Raw genomic sequence first — 27,138 nt, 5'->3', positions numbered from 1 at the left:
TGCACATGCCCTGAATTTGCATTTAAATGTGTCTAAAGTGCCTAAAACCAGATGAAATCCAACACGAAGAGTCCTTATTTTAGTCCAGAAGGGGTCATTGGATGTCAACTGTCCAATCAAGTGGTCGAATGTGCAACGTCCACCGCACAAGGGGGGGGTCCTGTCTGCGACGCCAGTTCTTCACGGGAGGGTTGGCTAGGGGGTACAGAGAGGAACCGGAACACAGCCCCCCGCTGCGGGCCGCAGGAAGCCAGCGTACGGCCGGGCCGAGACACAAGACCGGGGGGTTCGCTTTGAAGAGCGAGAAAAGTGTTGTGGCTAACGGCGGCCTAGCCACTCCAGCCGCTCCCCCGCTACATCCACACGGCGAGCCCCAGCGGAGTCAGCCTCACACTGGGCTTTTCATCAGCCCAGCTTCCCGTCACCCGTTGAAGAAAGGCGGACGGGAAGGAGCAGAACACGGGGAGGCAAGGCAGGCCGGAGGAGACGCCGGCGCCAGGAGAGTGATAAAACGCTGAGGTGCTTGAGGAGAATTCACCTTTCAGCGGGGCACCGACTGCGGGCGAAGCCATCACAGCAGCGGTCCCAGCCACAGGAAGGTGAATGTCCTACAGCGGCGGGTCAAGTCAAAAGAGACACATTCAGAGTGATTGAGGTTTCTGGGGGCCGCCGTCTGAATGGGCCGTAAGCGCCGACCCAACAGACATAACAATGAGAAGCAGGTCAGCCAAGGAGAATGGGAGGAAATAAGGGGAGAGAGAGAGTAGAGAAAGAGAGGGTAAAGAGAGGGCAGAGAGGAGAGAGAGAGAGAAGAGAGAGAGTGAAAGAGGGAGAGGGAAAGAGAGAGAGGGAAAGAGAGAGAGAGGGAGAGAGAAAGAAAGAGGAGTGATGTAATAGGGAGACAGGGAGATTGAGAGAGAGAGAAGAGAGAGAGAGAGAGAGGGAGAGAGGGAGAGAAGAGAGAGCGAAAAAAAGAGAGAGTGTAAAGAGAGGGTAAAGAGGAGAGAGAGATGAAGTAGAAAGAGAGACCGAGAGAGAGAGAGAGAGAGAGAGAGAGAGAGAGAGAGAGAGAGACAGAGAGCCTGGCGGTCTCTGACAGAAGTAGCTGTGACCTTCCCTTCTTGCCGCCGTGACATAATTGGACAAAATCCAGCCAATCCATCTGCGTGGGGAAGGGTGACATGTTGGTTTGATGCGTTTAGGCTATTCCTGGACCAGCTAGATGTTGACATGGAACAGAATGGAAAGCTAAACCTCTTTTTATTTGTTTCTCGTGTTTGCAGAGATAGCTTTAACACGGAGGAGGTTGGGAACGGAGGAGAGGACAGGCACGGCGCAGGCAGCTGTGTTCCGCCGTGGGGGACAGATAATGTGGCGGAGGGGCCACAGAGAGACGGAACAGCATGATACCAAACACGCTTCTGCCATAAGCAAAGGCTAACAGCCTCGCGCACGTGCGCAAACACACACACACGTACACACATGCAGACACACATACACACACACAGAAGTACACACACATGTACATTCACACATGTACACACACACACACACAAATACACACACACAAGCATGCATGGACATACACATGTACAAACACACATACAAAAGCTCACACACAAACTAGCGAAAGACAAATAAAGAGTGAAAACAGCAAATACAATTTTTATCCAGGCAGAATATTTTTTTCTTCTTGATGGGCTTAACAAAGCTCCATGCAAAATATAAATAAATATAGATGTGGTGTAGAGGCGACAGCAAAGCAGAACACAACCTTTCCTCCAGCTAGCAGACGTCTTATTCTTGTGTCGAAAGACCATTCCACACTCTTAAGGTGTGTTTCATACGGTCTATGGTTTTGATGAATACGAATGCCAATGTGAATACTGTAGCAGTAGTAATGTCGCAAACCCACACATGCACGCACGCACGCACACACACACACACACACAACCAGACACAAACATACAACCAGACACACGCACATGGATACTCACAAATACGCACACACACATACACACACACACAACCAGACACACACAGACACTCACTCACGCACACACACACACACTCACACACACACAATCACACACAAGCACACACACATACACAAATACACAACCAGACACATATGGGCACTCACACATACACACAAAGACTCACACACACACACACACACACACACACACACACACACACACACACACACACACACACACACACACAAACACACACACACAAACTATTAAACATATTCAAACAAAGAATACAGAGTACCGGGTTGATAATAATCATGAGTACACTGGCAACAAGATGATCCTTTAAATCTGTTGATTATGAAAGAAAATCCCATTTTCTTTTAGTAATTGTTGATCAGATACAGCACAGAATAGTGCTGAAAGGGGGAGCAGCCACACTCTGCAATTTCTACTACTCAAGAGTACTTCTCCAAAGGCGTTTAGGGGAAAGAAAAAAACTGCATGATCTGCATCTTCAACTTTTTGACGCTTTCCGCAAACATTTTGCCAAAAAGTTGGAACCTTGACGTCACTTTCCCGAAATTGGATCAAACGCAGATCCCCGGACCGGTGACGCCGCTAAGCAGAGTATCTGTTGCCGACCGCGAAGCGTAAGAAGCAGTACTCTTTCATATTTGAGCATAGCGAGCATGACTGTTCTGCTTTAACCCATCCGGTCACACAGCATCAGTCAGGCACCGGAGGGGGTCTGCACAGGCACCGGAGGGGGTCTGCACATACCAGCACCCAACACCAACTTCTATATCCTATCAGAATCGAGCAAACAAAACAAGAACAGTGCAGCCTTCTCATGGAAAGAACTAAAAAATTGAAATGTGAATACATTTCGGTTTGGGGTCTCTAATGTATGGAAGAGTAATGTACGATAATCTAATGGAAATTAGTGAAGAGCACAGAAGAGGATTAGTGATTATTTTTTGGAGTTCTGAGTTTAAAGTCTGAATTCTGACTTTAAACTCAGAATTTTGAGATTAAAGACAGATTTATGGGTAGGCTATCAGGAAGGAACCAAGGTCAGTGAGTTTCACTTATCGACATACAGAATGGGAACCAAACGCAACCTAAGGTAGATAGGATGCGGAGGAGGATTATGGTTAATGCAATAAAGTCAGAATTCTGACTGTATTCTCAGAATTCTGACTTTAATCTCAGAATTTGTTTCTAGTCTCAGAACTCAAAATAAATTCACAGATGGCCCAAATCCTTTTTCGTACTAATGTAATGATTGGCTTTTGATCTTCTTTTGATGGTAAAAAATGACTTTCAGCACTAATCCGTAGGGATAATTTGAAAACACAAATTGGCTCACATTGAGTACCAGGGTAATAGTACCCCACTTTAGCATTATCTTCCCTTTCCCTTGGAAGATTCTCCATCTTCCACCCCCACTTTGTCCCTTGTCACTATGCAAAATAGCAGCACACAATACCGGGATGGGTGCTATTGTAAGAGCTTTGTGAGTGTACTGCATGGGCCTTTTTTCAAAACGAATAATGTCTTATCAGTCATGAGATAGCACACCACCTGACTAATCTACCCCCAAGATGAACCCATTAAGCACGAGAACTCTGGATTGTTACTGGCAGTACCTTCCCTTACTGGCAGTGAAACTTTTTATTTCCTGCTCTGCTTCTTTTCCGGTATGCAGATAATTGATATGCCAGGCATTTGCAGTGAAAGGTATAAACTTACAGGAAAATGTCACTCTTACTTTTACTTTGATAACACATTTAGAATGGACTGCATTTTGTTTTTTGCATAGCGCTTTCTAACAAGTGGCCATTCAAAGCACATATTCACACATCAAAAACGGTGTCAAAAGAAATGGTAAATGGACAGCATTTATATAGTGCTTTTCTGACCATTGGCCACTCAAAGCCCTTTAGAATATTGCTTAAAATTCATCCATTCATACAGTATCACACAGCGACGGCGGTGGCCATCATGCAAGGCCACAGACAGCTCGTCGGGAGCATTCAGGGTGAGGTGTCTCGTCCAGGGACACCTCGACACTCGGCTAGGTGGAGCCGGGGATCCTGGTAACATGACCAGTCCTGGTAACATGACCACTGTGAGGCTACACATTGGATAGGATGCTTATTGATATCTCTTCCTTCCATTTGTGATCAATGGGACTCCAACTGTGATCGATCGTTCAATCAAATCAACCAATCAATCAATCAATCAATCAATCAACCAATCAGTATTCATCATCATGGATAGCAACTATACTCATTGTAAGAACGGTTTGACATTAAATCAAATACACTTGTGATGTAAATTAATGTCATATATTACCCCATTTGACCACACGTGGTATAGACAACATTGTTCCCTCATTGGGCCAAACATTTGTAGTGCTAACTTAATGCTACTTTCTACACATATAGTGGTAGAGACAACACCATATGTAAGTTGTCTGCGATAAATCATTAACAAAAAAAAATCACAATTACATTCAGGGCATTCGGATGCTTTTACGTAAAAAATTTTTTAAGAACATCTGTCAGAAGGAAGAGAAACAACCATAAATCGCTGTCGGTGCAGTTAGGAAGTTCATAAAACTAAGTGCCAAGCACATACAATTGCTAGGTTACCCATTCCCCGTATAAACAAAGAGAGCTAAAATAAGATAAGCTAAGTACTATTTTTAAGTGCAAGGACGTACAACATACAATAAATACATGAAGTGCCAGGACGTACAACATACAATAAGTGCGTACATTAAGTGTCAGGACGTACAACATACAATAAGTGCCAGGACGTACAACATACAATAAGTGCATACATTAAGTGCCACGACGAACAACATACAGTAAGTGCGTACATTAAGTGTCAGGACGTACAACATACAATAAGTGCGTACATTAAGTGTCAGGACGTACAACATACAATAAGTGCGTAAATTAGCGCCTCTAGGTGTGGCTTCTTAACCATTCTGCCCACACCAACATAGACTGAATCTACCTTGATCTGGCGAATGCTTCATGTACCACCTGCAGAGTGCAGGTCCAATTACCTTCTATCTCTGAATAAACGGGTTAAACCTTTACCACTGTTTGAGTCACACCTAACCCGGTTATCAAGATTACGATTCACCATGGCCGCCTACACCTCAGTGTTTGACAATGAGCAGGTCCTATTGTTGGAGAAACAGGACACTTACAAGAGATTACACCACGATGCTAGCTGTGTTATTGGTTTTCTCACTGTGACAAATGGAATGGCAGGGAGAATATGTTTGCTGGCATACACTCAAACATACACACACACACACACACACACACACACACACACACACACACACACACACTGGGGAGTAGGAGAGAAGGTGTTAAATTACATGTCGGTGGAATGGATGCAATGGAGAAAAATAAATAATCAGAGGCTGTTTTCTTTAGCATAGATTGGTTAGCTGATGTATCTCCCCTGGGTGATTGCTTAGAATATGGTAGATTGCATTTGGGTTTTTCAGCAAAACCTTGAGGTCCTTACCACATAATGATTTTGTGTCAGCAATAATAGAGGCAATTAGGTACCAAAGGTTGCTGTACTACACTGGCCACACCTTTGTAAAGAGCACATATACACGCAGACCAAGAGAGGTCCAACTTTCTGGTTCAACACTTAAAATGACCCTCCCGGTCGATCAGGCCCCTCCAAACAAACTCATTATTGGTCTTGCCTTTGGTGGAGAAAAAGTCCTGCGACGGTGCGTTGAATAGAAGACTGATGCAACGCTGGAGGCGGTGTTATCGCTGCCAACTTCAGCTAGCTCATTTTGGCAACGGTTGGACTGTCGATAACATGAAAAACACATATGGCTTCACACGAGGCTATGAATAATATCAGCAATGCATAGCGAAGCCGGAATTAACCGGCCGCAAACATTATCTTCCTGCAAATCCTTTTGTTGATTGCAGGGAGGCGAGAAGGTCGGCGAGGGCGGGAGTGGATGAAAAGGCATCATCAGGATTCTTCCAGAAGGCTGTGCGGTTCTGGAGGAGGCAATGGGTTTAACATGCAGATAAAGCCGCTACTCCGAGGAGCCCAGGCAGGGGGAAGGCCGCGGGGTTACGGGACCGGGGGGCAACATTATGGAAAAGCTCCGCCTCGGAGGCATGCTGATGCTCGAGATGCAGACGCTTCGTGCATTTAGCAGCAAGCCGCAGCGTTCGCTGTTCACATTATCGCCGGCTTAATGCTGCCTTCTATCTCAGCGATTCCGCAGTCAGCATATTGTTTTTCCTTGTAAATAAATGTGCTATTTTGAAGATACACAAATTCATCTACTGTACAACAGATGTTGACGGTTGAGAAAACACTCCACTGCTGAATAGCAGTTAAATGAATAGTTTACCGAGGAAGGGTCCCAAGCGTGTATTTATTTTGTCCTATTTTTTATTTTATTATATATTATTATTAATTCTTATTATTGTCCTGTGCTATTGCTGGTGCACCATATTTCCAGTCCAGGATATAATAAAGTTGATCTCATCTTATCTAGTGGTGCTGACAGCGAGGTTGACTATGAAGCCTTTCTGTTCCAAGAATCTTGAAAGCAGTAATGACACGGGTCGTTCCAGATATAGTCGTTGCTGATGCAAAGAGGAGCCTCGTTTGACTTTCACATTAGTGGGAGAAACAACAGGCATTTCCATTCAGACTTTATACGAATATTGATTGTGTGTTTGAACCGCGAATTGCTTGGCTTCCCCAAAGGAGAAAAGATGGTAAATATGTAAATATATTACAGTTAGCCTTAAAAGTATATGCTTTCAATCTCTGAGCTTTGTGTGTCTCGCATGCATTATTTTGTGAGACTAAATCAAAAGAAACTGGCTTTAAATATTTAAAAGCAAGCATCATTGTGTATGTTGGTGTAACACGTTTGCACATATCAGGCACACATTGCGTTTTAAGAACACTGTGTCAACAAACAATTCTTCCAAGTTTTGCTGCAGCTGGGACTTTTCCCGCACTATGTTTGTATAGTATAGCATTCAGCTTGTCAAACTGAGTGCTTTGTTTAATCATTAGAATTGTAAACTGAGTCATTGGTATTCATGGTTGCTATACTTGTTATGCCATTAAGGTCATCAAGATGTCAAGGCCATTGCTAGAATTCGAGTACATTAAAGGAAGCATCCTCCCCTTGGGGATTTTTTCAGTGACAATGACCACGATGACCGGTTTGGGCCGAGAATGCTTTCAGACATTGTCACCCCATCAGTGGATTCATTAAGTTCCTTGGTTCAAAGAAGGAAACAAAGCACACCAGATCGTTTCGTTTTTTTTATTTTCTTTGCAGTAATCGGCTGCTGGGGTTTAAGGAAAGTCAATCTCTCAAATGAGATTCAAGATCTGTGAAAGAAAGGAATTGGTCGTTTTGCCAACAAAACGTTTTGCCAATAAAATAATTTGATTTTAAAAATATTTTTCCAATAATTAAAAAGTCTTATTCAGTGAGAGCAATCATAAAGAAATATTTGATTGCCCACTTTTATCTTGTCTGTGATCGTGTCCTTTATTAAATCAATCTAATTATGAAGGAAGGTTCCGTTCATAGAGCAATTCTGATGCCCAAATTAAATGAACTTAAATTAAACAAACTTTAATTTTGGAATCAAAATCAAAACAACGGCAAAAAAATAAGGATATTCTCAAAGTAGCAGTATTGTAACAAAAGGCAATCACCAATCATCTCCCTTCAATCCCAGTGTCCAGGAGACTGCTGCACACTGCAGTAGTTTACATGCTTTTGTACTGGAAGCACAAAGACTCCTTCCATGACTCACGGTGTGTATCCCTAAGCCTTTACATCACAAACACATCACAAACACACTGTGCCCAAGTCGCTGTGTTGTTGTCACTTCAGTACACTATCGACATGACATGTATCATACCCATCAAGAGAATAGATAATAGAACAGGATGGAACCCGGCATTACTTTATTGTCCAGCCAGCGCCCGAAATGTGCTCTTGGCCTCACAGACAAATCAAAGAGTCTCTCAAGAGAAATGGCTTGCATGGTACAAGATATGCAACAGCCACACATCCGTGCTCCACAAATACAAAGAAGAGTTTGGATTGCAGCAGTTAATCAGTTGTTGTTCAAGAGAGCGACTACATTTTGTACAAAGAACCTTTCGTATATATTGCATTTGGCCCGTTTTTAAACTATGGAGAGTTTCCTGAACTGTGGCCTTAATTCTCATACTGTAGAATACATACACTATGGAGAGGAGTCATCCTGAACTATTGCTCTAGCTTTCCTTGAGAGTTATAGTTACATACACTATAGAGAGGTGGTGTCCAAATGTACTTATTGCGAGTTGCTTTGGATAAAAGTCTGCTAAATGCGCTAAATGTAAATGGCCTATGGCCCCAGCATCTCTGTGTACGGAAGATTTGTATAGAGCGCTCCCTACTGCTCCCGGCCCACCGATTTACTGCCGATTCCTACACGGTGTAGTGTAGTCATAAACCTCAAACATCTGCATTGACATGTATTGCATTGCCAACATTTTTCAAGGGAAATACTAGTTTTATGACGACACCTTTTGAGAAAACGCACACTTCAAAGACAAACAAGTACATGTAAAATGTTAAATACCTAAGCGTACGACCAACACTTCAACTGATAAGCTGAGATATCTGTACATTGCCGATTGCTTGTCTTACCAAAATCCAGAGGAGATTCGGATTCCAACCACTTGTCTCCATCGAGGTAAGAACGCCGTAAAAGGCAATTTACAGCTATCTCAGCGTATCCCTTGGAGATAAGATAAGGCAGTCCTTCATGCATCCCGGAAGGGTTATCCAGATGTCACTGTAGCAAGTCCAGGACCAGAACAGAAACGAGTAGTAGAACCAAAAAAGAAACACACAAACAAACAAGAACAATCTCAACAGTTGGGTTGGGAATCACGGGGATCCTAACGATACGATACGATACATGATACATGGCCCACCATACGATACCATGACCATACAGTGATTCTGCGATAAGCAATGTGTTTGTAGACAATCCTATAACGATTCATCATGATCAATTACCGTGAAAAGGTAAAGTGCTTGATTACTGTCTTTTCAAGGTCCAAACTGAGTTATTCAGTTAGACAAAACTATGAAAACAAATTGTGTAAAAAAAGAACAAATTCTTTATAAAAGGCACGTAAAAAACCTTGAGGAGCAATAAAGTTGCGACGCTGGGTGCAGGGAAATCGGTTTAAATATCCATATTGGCCGCCAGCGTATCAATTCTCGTATTGCACAAAGAAGGGCGACGATATATCACCGTATCTATATTTTGTCCCACCACCACCCAATAGCCACACACACTCAAAACCAAAGCAACCCAACCAGGCGGTGGACCTACGTTTCCGTGGTTGACAAAGCCGTGTTTCCTGGCGATGCGGTCGGCCTCACCGGCCCCCCCGATGACACGGACCGCCCAGGTGTTGGTGTAGACCTCGGCCGCCGTCGCCGCGCCCCACCGGGAAGCCACCACCACCCCCAGGAAGGCGAGCAGCGCCCATGACCGCCGTAGGCCCGTCTCGGCTTCCATGGCGGGGAGGGACGTAGTGTCCGTGCGTCCGTCCGTCCTGCTCCTGTCCGTCGGGCTGTCACTTCCTGCGAGGGCCGGTGGAGACGCGCACGGCCTCACAGCAGCAAAGTGGAACAGCGACCTAGAAACGCAGAGAATAGAAAAGAGGGCAGAGACAGCTTTTAGTGTTGACACACGATGAGGACCCTTCTACGGTTTGGTGCTCTTCCCCCAGGCTCGGTTAGAACGATATTCAGACTGGGGAACTGGTGAGAGGAGTGTGTATGTGTGGGTTTATCCAAACAAAAGGAGAACGCAGTGTTTTTTGGACTGTCACGGATGCGTTCGTAAATCACTCTGTTTGGAACCCATCTGTCTGAAGACAATGTGGGGAAAGTAGGACCGGTTCAACCTATAGACAGTGGGAACAGCCCACAGTGAAATTCTCAGCGGCTCTGCCCCCTTATGGTAATCCAAAACAAGGGAGATGGAGTGGGTGGGGATTTGAGGGCAGTGGCAAGAGAGCACAGTGTCACTTTGCCTTTGGAAGCCAGACCTCCTCTGAGCTCATTAGGGACCGAATGCATAACATATAGAGAGAGAGAGAGAGAGAGAGAGAGAGAGAGAGAGAGAGAGAGAGAGAGAGAGAGAGAGATGCAAGAGTGCGAGAGACAAAGAGAGAGGAAGAGAGGGAGAGAGGCAGGAGAGACAGACAGAGAGAGAGGAAGAGAGGGAGATAGGCAAGAGAGAGAGAGAGAGACAGAGAGAGAGGCAAGAGAGGCAAAATAGTCAGAGCAGGAAAAGCAAGGAAGAGGTGAGTGTGGAGGGAGGTGGGGAGGGGAGCAGTGAGTTGAAACAAGGTAAGGAAGGGTCCAGGGATTGTATGGGCGAGAGACAGGTGAGGAGAGAACAATGCACATTCTTCTTCAGTATCGCAAACAACCTTGCTTGGCTCCTTGCCCTTTTAAAAAATACATCAAAGTCCAAACGTGGCATCATACTTCAGGCTTTTAGAGACACGAGTACACCGCACACTTTCTTAACCAATTGGAAACAATGTCTAAGAAGGATGTGTAAAGAGTGCTTGAGATAAGAGGCTCGTCCTCTTCAGTCAGCTCCGAGTTTATTGATGACTAACCATGAATAATTATGGCCCCATGTCACTGGGACACAGAATATAGATTTGGTTTGGTCCACAACGCAGTGTGATTGACCTCAGGAATCACCTGCCAAGCATCAAAATGAAGCCAAGGGAGTTCAGAAATCATAAAGGGGCCTACACACTGCCCCGACTCAAACCAACGGTCAACTGCCTTTATCCGACCATTCCGTTGCCTCTCGTCTGACTACTGACAACTACACAGTAGCGTGTACGTTCTGCGCCCGTTCGAGAAGCAATAAATCACCTTAACATCGGCTGGCGCTAGTCTTGTGGCGCTAGTCTGCCCCTCCCACACACTGGGAGGGGCATCGCTGGTTGTATGCTTGCAGCAGAGTCTTTTTTGGTTGTATGCTTGCAGCACACAACCAATCAGAGTATCCCATTGCTCAAATCCTCAGACGCCAACGCTCTCAGACTGCATGTTGAATCGGACAAAACACCGTCTCCGCGGTCCCAAAAGCTTCTAACACAGCTGATCACACCCAACAGATTTGTTCCCGAACTCCCGTCTCCCAAAACGTTTCAGATGGCCAACGGTTGGGCCAATCTGTTCCACTCTTTAGACACATTATGTGGAACCCGTTCTCTGAAGCTGAAAGGTGAACCACATCGATGACTCATGAGTAATGAGGAATCCGGACGATTTTTTTCCTTTACAGTTGATATGTAGATCCTGTATGAATACACTGCATACAATATCTGAAAAATTCCACCCGTTTAAACTCCTTTCATTTCCCCAATCATTTATTAATCAACTTTCTCAAAAGTTTGTAAGAAAATCAGTAAGGTTTCAAACAGCCCGAGTATGCACCAGTGATTTTGTGCTATGCATGCTTCGCGCCAGGAAGCAGCATGAAATGACATGGGGTGAAAAAGAACAAACCTTTACTTTAATGAAGAGGTGGTATCTGCAGTACCAACAACAAGATCAGCCATACTGCACACCATAATTATGTGCGTCTCACACGCTCAAGACACGATTATATTTCTAACGCGACCTTGAGGTGGAGAAATGAAAGCGAAGGAAAAGTCTGACAGCGTTGAGATTGCATCACTGCTCCTTCAGTACGTTTACGTTTGTCAGGCCTGAGGAAAGCACCTGAAACATATTAATTTTCTTTCTAAACGAATGCATTTAATCCTGTCGTGTCGGTATCGCCTACGCATCTTACTCAAAGAAAAGTAATCATTTCATTATTCCTTCAGTATTATAATTAATTCAATTTGATTCAATTTGCTAACACATTTTCTAGTAATAAGGTATTTGCTGCTAAAAAGGCCAGTGTTGATCCGTTGTGCGTTTGAAGTAAGACCTTTTCCAAACGTCCACCTCCATACAAACAGGGGGTGGTACGATAACAGTCTGCAAACGGAGATGGTCATGCACACTTTCTGCAAGTGAGATTGCAATATGTATGAAAGAGCAGCAACATTGACTGTGTTTTTATTGGGGAAATAAAACACCTTGGGAGCAATGATAAAAGACTCTTCCCCTGGTTGAGATCCATAGCTGAGAGAGAACGAGGTGCTGGCTCCCGCTTCCAGTGATACATTTTGATTCAAAGCGAGCGATGGAAAACAACAGCGGCCCGCATTTTGGTTTTAGATTCCAAAACATCATTAACGGCTTAACGGTGTGGATAGGGCCGTCGAGTGGTTAGGGGTGTTTTACTCCTTGCTGAAAGTTTCAGGGTCAGGGTTCGAATCCCAACACCCCCAGCCTACCAGTGGGCACCCTTGAGCAAGAGGCCCTAAGCCACACCTGCTCCCTTAACGACTCATCTCTGAGTTCACTGTGCATGCACTTTCTGGGTCGCTGGCCAGAATCTCAGGGTTCAAATCCCAACACCCCAAGCATACCTGTAGGCACCCTTGAGCAAGAGGCCCTAAGCCCTAAGAACTCTCTGAGTTCACTGTAAATGCAGGGTCTGGGTCGCTGGCAAGAACCAGTAGGACTGAGAGGCTGAGCACCATGGGGGGCAGTTGCTGAACCGGACTGTGTTCAGCGTGGAGCAGCTGGGGCCTGTACAGAACCAGCCGGCTCCCTGGGAGATGGTGGAGAACCAGGAGCTCTTGTTTAATGCTTCAAGCAACGTAGTAAGAGAGAGGGAGGGCGGCTGGCCGTAGCTCGCCTAGAGCCACAGGCCCAGGTCGATTAAAAAAAAGGAATAAAACAAGACGATGGAGAACGAGATGGTCTGCTAAATAAAGGATTTATTTTATATCTACGTTCCATACTGAAGGAATTTGTCGTCCTGTTTCAGTGCATACAGGCACTGAAACTTAAAGAAAATATCCTGATTTAACCACATTTGCTCCTAATCAGATGCATTGCTTAACTGCAAAGCAAAACTTGTGAGTTTGTAATGCCAGGTTTTAACCGCCAGTACTAGCAAAATACACAGAGAGACATAGCATAACACAATAGAAGGTCTGATGATCAATTAACAGACGCATGCCACGGATTTAGAACTGTGAATGTAAAGTAAAAGGCAATTGGAAGAGACTTGCTGGTACAATGCCTATAAACAAGTGATTCCCCACTGAAGAAAAGCTTTGTCACAATAATTGCAGAAATGTATTTAGTTTTTCTCATGCTAAGATATCGATAGCATTTGCTTTAGTTGTTATTGATTGACTGCAATCCCAAATCTGTAATTCTACTGAAATGTTGCTCCTAAGCAAAAACATTACAACGTGCACTCTGCAATTAAAACGCTCAGACACAGCACAATTTCCAGCAAAGTATGGAATAGCTGGATTTTACATCAAACAATAAGCGCAATAAGACATGCAATACCCAAGAACAGATAATGAAGAAAACTGAAAAACTGAGAAAAATACAGATACACGAATACAGTAAACCCCAAAGAAGTCATTCAACCCAAATACTGTTATTGCCAAAAAACAAAGTCCTTACCAATGCTTCTCCTAAGTTGTGACACAGGCAGTAGAGGGAAGCTGAGCAGTACTGATTATGCCTGTGTAACATACTTCGACCCCCCAAATGAAGGAAACGGGGTTCTCACACACAACAGTCAGACAACAGACTAGTTCTGTAGTCAGACTGCGCCTCCGGGTTCCCGAATACTATGATCGCCTAATACTATGATCGTCTCCACCCACTTTGGCTCTCGCTGTCTTCCAGTAAAAAACACCCCCATCCCTCTATCCATCCATCAATCCATCCATCCATGCCCCCTCGCAGACCACAACTCGCAGCTGAAGCAAAAGTGAGACAATACCGTCATCAGATGCGAGGGACCTCCAGCACCAGCATCAGCACCATCAGCTCCTCCACACGCCTCATCCTCTTCTATTGTGGCGGGGAAGGCATCGGAACTTTACCCAGACCTGCTTCCTCTCTACTTGTCCTGGAGATGTGGGCTGTGCGCTCTCCTCAGCACCTTCTCCCCGGCAGCGACGCTAAACTCTTCTGCTCATCCACCGTGGAGGACGGTACCAGCACGCGGAAGGGGTTCACTTTTAGGACAGATTGCATTGCTCCATTGTATCGATGGGTTCAGTAATAATAAAGGCAATGAGTTTCTTTGTTGTAGTACAAAACACCGCTGCTGCCGTGCAGGTGTTAAAACAGAAATAAAAAAAACACAAGTGAGTGTTGCGACTATCCAACCGCAATCAGAGGAAAAATGTCAATGAAGTGAAGGGCTGAAACTACAGCGGCGTATAAAGCAATGAGGGACTACAGTAGGATACATGTCAGAGTCGGCAAGGGTTATATATATGCGCATAATTTGTTGCATCCTACCGGCCTGGAGGGCGGGTTCTGAACCTGTTCAGACTGCCCGCCCATTAAATAAAAACACCCGGTTCACTGTTAAGATAAACCACGCGTCCCCAATAATAACCAGCACTGCTATAACCTCTGTGTTCTCCTGCCATCTAGCGGCCATCCGGCGCAATGACCCTAACCAAACCGCCTCCCAGCATGGATGGGGCTCACCAGCAGGCGTTGTCAGAAGGCCTCCATGTTTTCCTTTCAGCCCCCTCTACCGTCACCGGGTCGGTGCGCCGGACGACCGCTAGATGGCGCTAGAACACAGGCAGCGCTGGTTAACAGGGGTGGGTCGCGTTGTTAATTATAACAGTGGACCCGGTTGTTGTTTTGTACGGGTACCTGTTCATCCAGCCCACCCTTACAAAACAACCACCCGGTCGAGTGTTATAATATACCACGCGTGCCCCATGTTAACCAGCAATGTTATAACCTCTGTGTTCTGGCGCCATCTAGCGGCCATTCGGCGCAACAACAACAACAACAACAACAGCGCCTCCCACCCCGGTGACGGTAGAAGGGGTTGCACAGAAAACATGGTATTCTGACTACGCCTGCTGGTCATCCAGGACTGGGTTCCCTTGATATTACCCTGTTTCAGCCTATCGCAGTCCTGGATTTAGCACAGCGTTAGCCCGGACTAAGTTATCCCGGTATAACAGCACGCATGTGCCGCCAACCCGGATGCAGTTACAGTCCACAGCGCTGTGCTCCCGAGTTATCGCATTGTGAGACATTCATATTTGAGATTATGAGCCGCATATCGCTTTTTTAAGGGGTTCACCCATACAGGCTGCACAAATGTGACACTTAAGTTTGCAATTCTGTCTAAAAACTTTTATGAAACCCCTCGGAGGATCCCAGACCCGACCTGTGTTAACTGATCGGACCTCTTCATGTGCAGCAGTGTCTGGGTGAGATCCAGCACCCACTGAGAGGTATGTGATCGATGCATGGCAGGCGATACACTGATTGATTAAATTGACCGCATTTATGCAGCGCTTTTCTAACAAGTGGCCACTCAAAGCGCTTTACAATATTGCCTCACATTCACCTATTCATAGGAGTCATAGGAGTGTGTTCCTATCGTTGTCATAGGAGTGTGTATCTATCGTTGTCATAGTAACGTGTGATCCTATCGTTGTCATAGTAACGTGTGATCCTATCGTCGTCGTAGGATTGTGTTCCTATCGTCGTCATAGGAGTGTGTTCCTATCGTCGTCATAGGAGTGTGTTCCTATCGTAGTCATAGGAGTGTGTTCCTATCGTCGTCATAGGAGTGTGTTCCTATCATCGTCAAAGGAGTGGGATTCTATCGTCGTCATAGTAACGTGTCTCCCCATCCTTGCAGACAATGGACTTCCGCAACAGGAGGCATGAGCGGGGCAGCAACTGGACGGACCCGGAGATCGTGGAGCTGCTGCAGCTGTGGTCGGACGAGGCGGTGCAGGTGGAGCTGGAGAGCTCCCTGCGGAACCAGCGGGTCTTCGACCGCATCGCCAACGTGCTGCTGGAGAAGGGCATCTACCGCTCGGGCGACCAGTGCCGCGAGAAGATCAAGAAGATGAAGCTGGAGTACCGCCGCATCAAGGACAACCTGAAGATGAGGTCCTGGAGGTTCTACGACGTCATGGACCGGGTGTTGGCCAACCGGCCGTCGGTGACCTACTCGTCCCTGGGGGGGTCCGTGGTGGCCCAGCAGGTGTTTCAGGTCCCCCCCGGGGCTGAGTCGTACCTGCACGCGGCCCAGGAGGCGAGCTCCTTCGCGCCTGTGACCTCGGGGGGCTTTCTGTTCGGGCAGCCCACCGGGTCGGGCGACCTGCTGGACGTTAAATGCGAGGACGTGGAGGACGGGGGAGGGCTGGGCCTGGGCAGGGCCCCGTCCGTACCGGCGTACGAGATATCTGGGGACGAGCCGGAGACGGAGCACTCCGGGCTGGACCCCGAACGAGGACAGGGAGCCGGGGAGCAGGGGGGGCCGGAGCTGGGCCACGGAGGCGTCTCGGTCACCACGGCCGTCTCGCCCTCAGGTGGGGGGGGTGTTTTAGTCACATGTCTCTGTATCTAACATAGGTCATAGCGCCCTTTTTTTAGATCGATAGATTTGTGTGTTTCATTGTCCACAAAGTGCCTCACAGGACAGATAAAACAACACACCCACACGCACGTGCATAGTTTCTACGCGTCTTCAAAGCGCGTGGGACCGGAATGAGTTTCTGCCCGTCTTCGAAGCATTCTGGTCCCACGCACGTACGTGCGTGGGACCAGAATGCTTCGAAGACGGGCAGAAGCTCAAGTCAACTCTGTGAAAGGCACTGTCCAACATGTACGCACGCAGGCACGCGCGCACTAGCTGATGTTCAGCAGCAGGGCCTGACGTAGCTCCTCTTTCCCCTCTGCTCAGGGTTCAGTGACCTCCGCATGGCCGGCTCCCCGCCCAGCGCCAAGCCCAGCGCCGGGGGCTCCGTCGGGGAGGGGTCCGTCCCGGCCCGCCACCCCGGGAGGCTGAGGAAGCGACGCCGGGCGGGTAAAGGCTCGTTCTGCGGGCGCGGCAGGGCGGCCGCGGCGGCGGCGGCGGCGGACCAGGCGGCGGCGGCGGCGGCGGCGTCCACGGGCCTCGACCGCGCCCTGGCCAGCTTCCTCAGCTGGCAGCGGGCCGCGGAGGAGCGCCTCCTGTCCCTGGAGGAGGCGCGCCTGGACCGCGAGGAGCAGGCGGAGGAGCGGCGGGAGCGTCAGGAGGAGCGGCGGGGCGAGCTGGAGCGGCAGCACGAGCTCCGCCTGCTGGGCGTGTTCGCCGGCGCCCTGGCCGCCGTTAAAGATGGGGGCGTGACCTCCACCTCCGGCCCCACGGCTCCGCCCCAACCCGCCCCCCCGGCGCCCGCTCGAACCGCCCTCGCAGCGGCACACAAGGACGGCACAGCCGTCACCTCCGCCCTCGCTCAGAGCCCCTCCCTGCCCACAAGCGCCACGCCCCCGACCTCTTCTTCCTCTGTCGCCTCAGCCTCGTCATCGGCATCGTCGGTGTCCAAGGCCTCTTCTGAGACCCCTCCCGCTGGATCACGCCCCCCTACAGAGAGCCCCCTCCCCGGGGCCGTCCTGCCATGCCCAGGGGGCCCCGAGGGCCCACAGGCGGGTCCCCCCGGCCTGGAGGCCCCGGGCCCCAGCCCCTACCTGTCCAAGCGGGGGAACAGCGTCCGAGGACACCAGGGGATTCTGCAAGAGGGCTTCGCCCGCTACAACGCAGACAGGCACCACCAGCAGCACAACCCCAATGTGAGTGAGTGCGTGATGGGTGGGTTGTGTTGGATCAGGTGCTAGTATTAATACACCGTGGGACACAACAACACAGAGGGTATTGAAATGTATCTGGAACTGTAACAAGCTAGAAAAATGTGCTAAAATAAGAAAACACCAAAGTCACAGGGTTAGGGTTAGTGAGATGCATTTGGGAAAATAAATGTGTTGCGCTGTTGTTTTCATTTGTCATGTTACGCTGTGTGATGCGCTGTATTATGTTGTGTTGTGTGCTGTCGCATTGTCATGTTGTGTTGCACCGTGTTGCGTTATGTTTGATGTGTTTTTAGTTCTGTTGTGTTTATGTTTTGTTGTGGTGTTGCGCTGTGTTAGGTTGTGTTGAGCTCTGTTGTATTATGTTTTGTTGTTGTGTTGTTGCGTTGCGATCTGTTGCGTTATGTTCTGTTGTTGTGTCGTGCACTGTTGTACTCTAAAGACAACCTTTCTCTCTCATCCGCAGGGTTTCATCAATTTGGGAACCAGCGAAAACAAATTATGCTTTGATCTTCTCCACAGTCGGGTAAGTGAGACAACGAACCAAGACGTTTCTCCATCATCGTGAGCTAGTATTCCTTCTCTGTCCACACAAAGATTTCTCCATTTCCTCCTCAGTTGACTCAGCCAGACATGTTGCACATCGACCCGTCTCTTTTGCAGTACCCTGACTGGAAGGGCCACGCCTTGTAAGAGATAACTATTCAATACACTATTCAAAACTCCAATACAAAATAAAACATTACCAAATATCAAAACCTTCCTTTTGTAGTCTTAGGAAGGCGTTGGCAGACTTCCTGTCCCACTACTGCGGTTCCAGGAGGCCTCTCGACCCAGACAATGTGAGTGAAATATATGTGTTATTTACACCTCAGAGCCATCAACCAAACCACGACCTGAAGCTCAGCTCAGACTATGATCACTACATCACTCTGATCACCTTCATCAGGGGCTAACGTTGAACCTGAAGACTCATGTGAAGATACATTATGGAGCAGATAGGGCGCTAATGAGGCAGATTAACCTCTGATGAGGTAGATGGACCTCTAATGAAGTAGGTGAACGTCGAATGAAGTCGAGTGACCTCTAATGATGTAGATTAACCTCTAATGAGATAGATAAAACTCTAGTGAAGTAGATGGGACCTCTAATGATGTAGATGGGACACAACTCTTTGGTTTTGAGTCAAACACCTAAAGCCCATCCATGAAAAATGCAGTTTTCCCTCGAATGGATCACAGACTAGATCGATGTTACTATGGTTTCTCTCTCCTTCCTCATACCGGGATGTGTGTTCTCCACAGGTGATAGTGATGAACGGCTGTGGGTCGCTCTTCTCAGCCATTGCGGCGGTAATATGCGACCCTGAAGGTAGAGTTGGTTCATTAATAAAAGCACTAATTATTTAAAAACAAACAAGCCCTGAAGCATGACCATTTTATCACAGGTTTTCTTTCACCATTAGTTGCACTAAAATGCTAAATTAAACCTTGATTTAGACTTTTAGTTCAACCGTTTTTGTAGCATTCTCGGTTTCCTCAAGTTTACTGCTGTTTGCTTTGTTTATATTAGGCAGTAAAAAACTTTAAATCTTAATTTAATTTCGGTGTACTTCAAAAGCCATTCATTACCATCCACTGGTTAATAGCTACATACATCCCTTGCATAATGCATCGCTTTTCATTTCCCCCCCCCTCATCTGTAGAGCCGGCCAGCTACCCACGGTGATTAGTTAATTTAATATAAATTAAACCCATGTAAATTACCGCCAATTAACACCCCATTAAATCCGGGAAAACGAATCAATTACCGCTCTCTGTTAGGGAGTGAGAGACTGATGTCCGTCAGAGGGGTTCTTGCTATGCATCTCTTAATGCCACAACTCTGCTATGATATCATTGCAGAGACAGTTTGGGTGTTAAGCTGTAATGACGAGAGATTTTCCTATCCAACTTTTTCCTTCCCGATACCGATTCAGATTTCCTGAACTTGGGTATTGGCAGAGATGCTGCGTTTCCCATTCCGACTTTCCACCTCCGACCGTTAACCAATGCAGCATAACACTCTATTGTTTGTGAGGTCTTTGCCTGTGTAGTAAATTAGCTAGTCACATGATGGTATCGGATCGGAGCAGTGACTTGTGTACTTGCCAATACCCCATTTTATGTGGTATCGGGGGAATTTCCGATATTGGTATTGATATCGGAAGAGCTCTAATAACCAGTGGTTTTCCGTGTGTTTCAGAGGCCATACTCATCCCTACTCCATTCTATGGGGTGATCACTGAGGACGTGGGCTTGTACAGCGGGGTGAAACTCTTCCACGTTCCCCTTGACTGTGAGGTAGCGAAAGTTTTTTACTGATTTCACATTTACATTTAGGGGATTGGCTGACGCTTTTGTCCAAAGTGACTTACAACCATTCATTCACACTTTCACACACTGACGGCAGAGTCAATCACGCAGGGCGACAGCCAGCTCGTCGGGAACAGTTAGGGTGAGGCGTCTCGCTCAGGGATACCTCGACACTCTCAGCTAGGAGGAGCCGGAGATCAAACTAGCAGCCTTCTGGTTACAAGTCAACCCACTCTACTTCATGAGCTTCTGCCACCCCACTGAAACTTGGAGCGCTGTTCTGTTTTTTTCAGGATCCAATTATTTCTGGTGACTTTCCGTGTCCAACAGAGGTCCAGAGTGGCTAATCGTCACACATACAAATGCTTTGATTCAGATGAGACCCAAATACATAGAATACATGAATACATAGCGTTCTTTGTTGATGTCCCCACCCTGACACTGGGTCATCGTAGTATATGGTCATGTACGTTGTGTCGACTGTTGTCCATTAACTTTGTGTTCTTCCGTGGTGAATGCTTTTTCTTAGGCCAGTGGAGACGGCACACGTCCATTCCACCTCACCGTGGAGAAACTGGAGGACGGTCTACAAAGAGCAAAGGAACAGGTAATCTCTCATCATGATTTCATTATAATTGCAATATAATTAGGGCCCCCTTTGCTGTCTGGGAGAAGTGATTCAATTAATCATCTGACTTTGAAAAACTTCCTTGCACGTAAAATAAATAATAAATTCATAGAAATTGGAAAAGCTTCCAAAAGATGCTTAAGAAAATGTGTTGCACCTCGACTCTGGAAAAAATCATCGCCTTGGCCTAAAACCAAGACGGACTCTGTGGAAGCAGTTACAGAGCTTCTTTTACACAAGCCTTAATTAACACTGTGTTGATCCTGCTTCGTGTTTCACCGCTCCCTCGCCCTGCCCTCTGCGACCTCTTAGTCTGTGAAAGGCTCCACATTAATAAAGCATTTACTCACCCGTCTCCCCCCCACTCCTCCCACCCAGGGTGTGGCGGTCCGAGGGGTCATCCTGGTGAACCCCCACAACCCTTTGGCAGACATCTACACCCCCCAGGAGATGGCTGGCTTCCTGGAGTTTGCCAAAAGGTCAGCGGGCTCCTCTCCCTCATCAGGGTCCAGCGTCGGCCCCTGGAGCGGGCCCCTGCTCTACACGAGCAGGGCTGTGATGTGCACGCATGGCTCCGTGCACGAGTGGCTTTGGTCCACGACCGGGGCCTCATTACCGCTGCATATCACAGGGCCTCTTGTTGTGGGTTTATCTTCTCGCGTCATCTCGTGTCAGCCAGCAGCCGCCGGAGGGGAGCGAGGGTATCGCCCTCCCTGTCATCTGGTGTTGTTCAGTAAACTCTAGAGGACCAACCCCCTGTGTAGGGGCCTTCTGCGTCCCCGAGCCGCTCTGGCAGAAAACCCATTGAAGCTATCGTGCGTGCGTGCGTGCGTAGGACAGTGCAGTGAACAGAGTTTCAGTTTCTAAGTGTCTTCAAAGCATTCTGGTCGCACTGTGTGTGTGTGTGTCTATGTGTGCTTGTGTGTATATATTGGACAGTATGTTGCACAAAGTTAAGTTGAGTTTCTACGTGTCTTCAAAGCATTCTGGTCCAAGTGCAGGCCCTCTGGCCGTCAGCATCACAACACAATCGTGTTCCAAAGTACTGCTGCTCTGTGCAACAGTAACCACATTTAAAATAATAAAGATGTGTGTTTTTGTATGTGGTTCTCTGCAGATACGAGCTGCATGCTATCGTGGACGAGGTGTACATGCTGACCATCTTCCAGGAGAAGGTCTCTTTCCAGAGTGTTCTGGGAATGGACAGGTAGTGTATAATACTTGCATAAATCTGTACCTCAAATCATTGTAGGAAATGTTGTCTTCTACTGCACAATACCTGAGGTGACGTGTTTATATTCCAGTTTGCCCGATCCGCAAAGAACACACGTGCTTTGGGGCTTCAGCAAGGTATGAGTTTGATGATTTAATATTATCAATATAATCTGATGTGATGATGAAGTCAGTATAATAAGGTGTGAGGCTGTAAGTTTTGCAATGTAATATCAGAAGTTAGTATATGCTACACGTGAACCTCCTAAGATGGTGCAATTTGATTGGTTCGCTATCTCGGGATATTGGGCAATATCCAGTGGCGGATTTAGCAAATTGGGGGCCCAAGGCGAAGATATGTATAGGGCCCACGTCATCCGATCTTTAAAAGAGAACGGAGAAAAAAAAATTACCCACTGAATGGTGGATAGGCAGGCAAAGCTAATCTACGCGGAAGTAAAGGTTGGAGATGAGAAAAAAAACCTTCCCCTTTAAACCCTGCATACACTTCTTTACTCCAAAATGAAGATGGAAAGCAGAGAACACATAAAGTGTAGCACTACACAAACTAATAGTCACGATGGAACCCAAAAGAGAATAAGGTTTCTTTCCCAAAATGCCAGGAAAATCAGCACTGTTTATTTGTTTTTTTTTTAAGATCAAATCAATGTCAATATAATCAGCAACACAAGTAGTTAGGGTAAACCCCCACAAACAGTCATATACTTAGCAAAACATCACAAACAGCCATATACTTAGCAAATAAAAATTGCGAAGATGAATAATTTAAAAACAAATAATCCCGGCAAAAAGTGTTATCTTGTTTATTTTTGGAGTGTTCAAGTGTAGTTTATACTAAAACAATTATTCACCTCAGGCAAATAATTGTTAAATATGATGATGTAATATTATCAATTCAATGATATATGATGACTTAATGTTATCAATATAAGGTGATGTCATGCTTTAAGGTTATCAATGTAAAACAATAAGATGTGATGGCGTAATGTTGTCCACGTGATATCACGTGAAGCTGTAAGTCTATCAACGTCCTAAAACGAGGTGTGACGCACCACCACCAGGACTTTGCCATGGCGGGGATCAGAGTGGGCACCCTGTACACGGAGAACACAGACCTTATCGAGGCCCTGAGCCAGCTGGCCAACCTCCACGGGGTCCCCGGCTCCACCCAGCACCAGATGGCTCAGCTGCTCCAGGACCGAGGTGAGCGCCCCCTGGTGGCACGCAGTCCGCACACATAACTCTAACCGCAACCGGGGCGTTTAGCCTGGGGACGGCTGGATGCCGATGATCAGACAGCACTTTATTATTAGGGCCAGCATGTGGCTCCGGAGGTAGAGTGGGTTTTCAGGTAACCATCAGGTTGCTTGTTCAAACCCTGGCTCCAGTGTCAAGGTGTCCTGAGCAAGACACCTCGCCCTGACTGCTCCAGAAGAGCTGGCTTTCGCCCTGCATGGCTGTCATCGCCGTCGTGGGTGAATGTGTGTATGAATGTGTGAATTTTAAGCAGTATTGCAAAGCGCTTTTGAGTGGCCACTGGTTAAAAAAGCGCTGTATAAATGCAGTCCGTTCACCATTTACCAGCAAAACATGGGAATTGAAAAACAGTGCAGAACAAGGAAGAATATTTAAACAATCCTATACAATAGGGTTGTGTGTATATTGGGTTGGCAGAGTGATACAGAAGAGCAGAGAATATAAAGTGAGCTGCGATGAGTGAGCTGTTGCATTGATGGAATAAATCGGCATGTATTTGCAAGCCAAATTCCGGCTTGATTCAGGTCTTCACTGTGGGGAGTGGCTCTTTGGCAGGGCGTGGGAGACATGTCTATCTACGGTCACTGCTCCTTATTAAAGACAGGACATGGTTATGTTATGTTTGCACCTCCAAACAGGGAACAACTTGAATCATTTGAAAAGTTTAAGGCTGACCTAGCACCACTCTCCCTCTCTGTCGCTTCCTATTTCTTCCCAGTTCCAGCTGGGAAAGGAAAAGTTTCTGGGTAGTTCTGACTGTACTATTCAGTTTATAATTGTGTGTGTGTGTGTGTGTGTGTGTGTGTGCGTGTGTGTGTGTGTGTGTGTGTGTGTGTGTGTGTGTGTGTGTGTGTGTGTGCGCGCGCTCCAGACTGGATCAGTGAGGTGTTCCTGCCGGAGAACCAGCGCCGGCTGAAGACGAGCCATGGCTACGTCGCGGCAGAGCTGTCCCGACTGGGCGTGCCCTACCTCCACCGGCCCGCCTGCTTCTACCTCTGGGCCGACCTCCGCAAGGTGCCGGACCAGGACCCAGACAGTGGCTTTCATCGCTCTCTCCTCCTCCGTCTGTCTCTCTCTTCCTCTGTCTCTCTCTCTGTCTCTCTCTTCCTCTGTCTCTCTCCCTCTCCCTCTTTCACTCTCTGTGTCTCTAGCTTTCTCTTTTTTTGTCTCACTCTCTGTCACTCTCTGTCTTTCTCTTTGTCTCTGTCTGTCTGTCTGTCTGTCTGTCTGTCTGTCTGTCTGTCTCTTACTTGCTTGCTGACTCTTGTCTATGTCTGCCTGTGTTTCTCTCTCTCTTTGTCTGTCTGTCTCTTTCTCTCTCTCTCTCTCTCGCTCGCTCTCGGTCTCTCTATCTCTCTCTGTGTCTGTCTCTGTCTCTCTTGGCGGATGCAAATGGATGAATATTTTACTGGCTCCCCCTATCTGTCTTATTTGGCAGGGTATTAAAAGCATTTAATCTGAACAATATAAAGGGGTTATATGGATGTACTGATATGAATGTCTTCAATATTCATAGTACGCTGTATGGCTTTTTATGGTCTCACTGAAGCCCAAAAATATCCAGGTTCAAGTCTAAGTTGAATGAATAATGATAATTTTATTAAACACTCTGGTATGATGATAAAATATTCTAAATGTAAAACAAGAAAAATAATTGTATTTGTATTCACAGCCATGTACTAACTGTGTGTGTGTGTGTGTGTGTGTGTGTGTGTGTGTGTGTGTGTGTGTGTGTGTGTGTGTATGTGTGTGTGTGTGTGTGTGTGTGTGTGTGTGTGTCCTGCAGTACTTGGGGGAGGCCTCTTTCTCCGCGGAGCTGTCCCTGTGGAGGGTGTTCCTGAGGCACAAGGTGGTGCTGAGCTGCGGTCAGGCCTTCTCCTGCTCCACCCCCGGCTGGTTCCGCATTGTTTTCGCTGACGAACAGCACCCCCTAGAGCTTGGTTAGTGTAACTACACCCTCTCTGCTGTTTACAAACTCCTGCTGCTTCCAGGAGCCCAGAGGGAACTCGTTTCTGTTACAGTTGCTCAAGATTATAGAACAAATGAATATATAAATATTTATATCTTACAGCAAGGTATGCTGTACAAATACATATAAATACAATAAGCTTTGCTGTCTCTCTCACTGTGTTTTCATGCTAGTCAACTGAAAGCTAAGGGCCTGTACTACTGTATCAAAGTGTTGTGACTCATCCTACAGGCATGAGGAGGATCGGCGAGGCGCTGAGAAAAGTGAAAGAACAACGCGGCGACAGCGACTTGAGCCTCATCAAAGAGGCCATTGACGTGACGAGGAGGTCCACGAAGATGGACGGCGCTCGCCCGGACACAACCGCCATTGTCTGCGCTCGCACGGCGCCATCGCCGGACAAACTGTCAGACCGGGCAAACGACGACAACAACGGTCCCGCCCCTCCCGGCACACCATTGGACGCTGAGGAGTTTGTGGTGGTGGACTGCCAGTCGTCCAAGCCAACCGAAAGTCTGGACTCGCTGATGGGCGTTCTGAGGCAGCAGATCCGCTCCTCTGATTGGCTGGAGAAGAATACTCCAGATCTGTGTGGCGGGGAGGACCCAGAGGTGCTGGAAGTGTTCACGGATCTGCTGCGGAGGGTGAGGAAGTAGGGTGGGGTCGGGGCCCGGTGGTACCCGGGGATGGACCCCCGGCCTGGCCGCCTTTGTTTCTGATTCATGATTCAAAACATGAGGGCCAAACGGATAAGTACAAATCTCTGAGAAGATGAAGAGATAAATGGTGATTACTTTTTTTAAACTATATTTTAGATGCCTTATTTACTTTAAAAATGAAATGCCAAATGTGAATTGACCAAACTTAGTTGTATCTTAGTTAAAAATGCAAGACATGATTCCATGAGTGTCGCTTTGTTATGTTATCTCATGTGCACTTTAATTACTATCGAAGCTGTCGTCCTGCAATAAAACCAGACATTTACAGCCACAGAGCAGCTATTCTTTTGTTTCTCCGCAGCCGTTCTCACTGAAGATCAGTGGTTTCGGATATCACTGGCCCAGTCGTAACCGTCAGTTCCACATCCTGTTGAACTTCTACTCTTGCTTCCTGCTAAATGTCCTGTTTCCCTCCATCTCCTTTATCACGCTACTGCCAAGGCTTGAAGCTCAAGGAATCAAGCCTTAGCTCGAGAATTAGGAAAGTATTGAGGGGACCCTAGATATTTGCACCAACGATAAGGTAGCATTTTACATTAATTCAGTGTCTGTAGACCATTGTGAACTTCAATGAAGTGCTCTGATCTCTTTTTGAACTTCTGCGAACGATAAAAGCAGGACAGAGCTGGCATTGAACCATTATACAATAGTGACCCTTGGGGAGGTGTCAGTCAAGGAGGATGCGTCCGCTTGTCAGATTGGTGTATGAGTTCAACCCTCCTGCTTCCTGCTTTGTATCTTCAGTCTGGTTGGTTATCAGGGGCAGAAGGTCCTCCAGTATTTTGAAACCCCACAACCTGGATTTTGCTGATTAGGTGTCGCTGCACATGATGTGTTTGTATGTAGCTTGGCTGATTTCAGATGATCATCAAGAACTTTAGCCAGAGCACCTCATATGCAAACAGTTTGACACTGAGCAAAGAGTGCCAACGCCCTTTTTATGCTTAGTGATTAATGCAGGCTGAGCAAGTCACAGAGTTTTTATATGTGGCCCAAAGGTGGAACAACACTGTCCTACACATTTCCTCAGACACAGATGGGGGGAAATGCTGTTCAATAAGTTCTGCTGTATAGCACGCCATGACAGCCCCCTATGGTTGGGGTGATGGAATCATTGATTCCACCGTGGTTCAGAAACCC

The 27,138-nt window shown here is 47.0% G+C and overlaps 2 protein-coding genes across 4 annotated transcripts in view; one reads left to right on the top strand and one right to left on the bottom strand.

The window, feature by feature from the left end:
* The window catches only part of furinb (furin (paired basic amino acid cleaving enzyme) b), a 93,878-nt gene extending 79,458 nt beyond the window's left edge, over positions 1 to 14,420 (bottom strand). Inside the window, exons 1-2 of one of the 3 annotated variants that reach the window (XM_079743284.1) lie at positions 13,997 to 14,420; positions 9,422 to 9,731 (exon numbers count right to left, since the gene is read on the bottom strand). In XM_079743284.1, the coding sequence (XP_079599410.1) occupies positions 9,422 to 9,610 (189 nt within the window). In that variant the 5' untranslated portion in view covers positions 9,611 to 9,731; positions 13,997 to 14,420. Of the gene's footprint in view, positions 1 to 8,724; positions 8,873 to 9,421; positions 9,732 to 13,671; positions 13,735 to 13,996 lie in introns of those variants that run through there. The other 2 variants (XM_079743285.1, XM_079743286.1) reach the window with 2 other exon arrangements.
* An 838-nt stretch (positions 14,421 to 15,258) lies between these two features.
* On the top strand, positions 15,259 to 26,271 carry accs (1-aminocyclopropane-1-carboxylate synthase homolog (Arabidopsis)(non-functional)). Its single transcript, XM_079743440.1, has 16 exons — positions 15,259 to 15,488; positions 15,902 to 16,580; positions 16,955 to 17,823; positions 18,305 to 18,364; positions 18,457 to 18,527; positions 18,611 to 18,680; positions 19,143 to 19,209; positions 20,083 to 20,180; positions 20,722 to 20,799; positions 21,199 to 21,299; positions 21,938 to 22,027; positions 22,125 to 22,170; positions 23,115 to 23,256; positions 24,182 to 24,324; positions 25,097 to 25,250; positions 25,511 to 26,271. Exons 2-16 carry the CDS (start codon positions 15,905 to 15,907, stop codon positions 25,933 to 25,935), a joined length of 3,090 nt encoding a protein of 1,029 aa, XP_079599566.1. The 5' UTR covers positions 15,259 to 15,488; positions 15,902 to 15,904; the 3' UTR covers positions 25,936 to 26,271.
* Positions 26,272 to 27,138: the final 867 nt, after the last annotated feature.

This window comes from Pollachius pollachius (assembly GCF_949987615.1).
Source record: "Pollachius pollachius genome assembly, chromosome: 9".
In the NCBI taxonomy this organism is placed as follows: Eukaryota; Metazoa; Chordata; class Actinopteri; order Gadiformes; family Gadidae; genus Pollachius; species Pollachius pollachius.
This window is presented reverse-complemented; position numbering and strand designations above follow the sequence as displayed.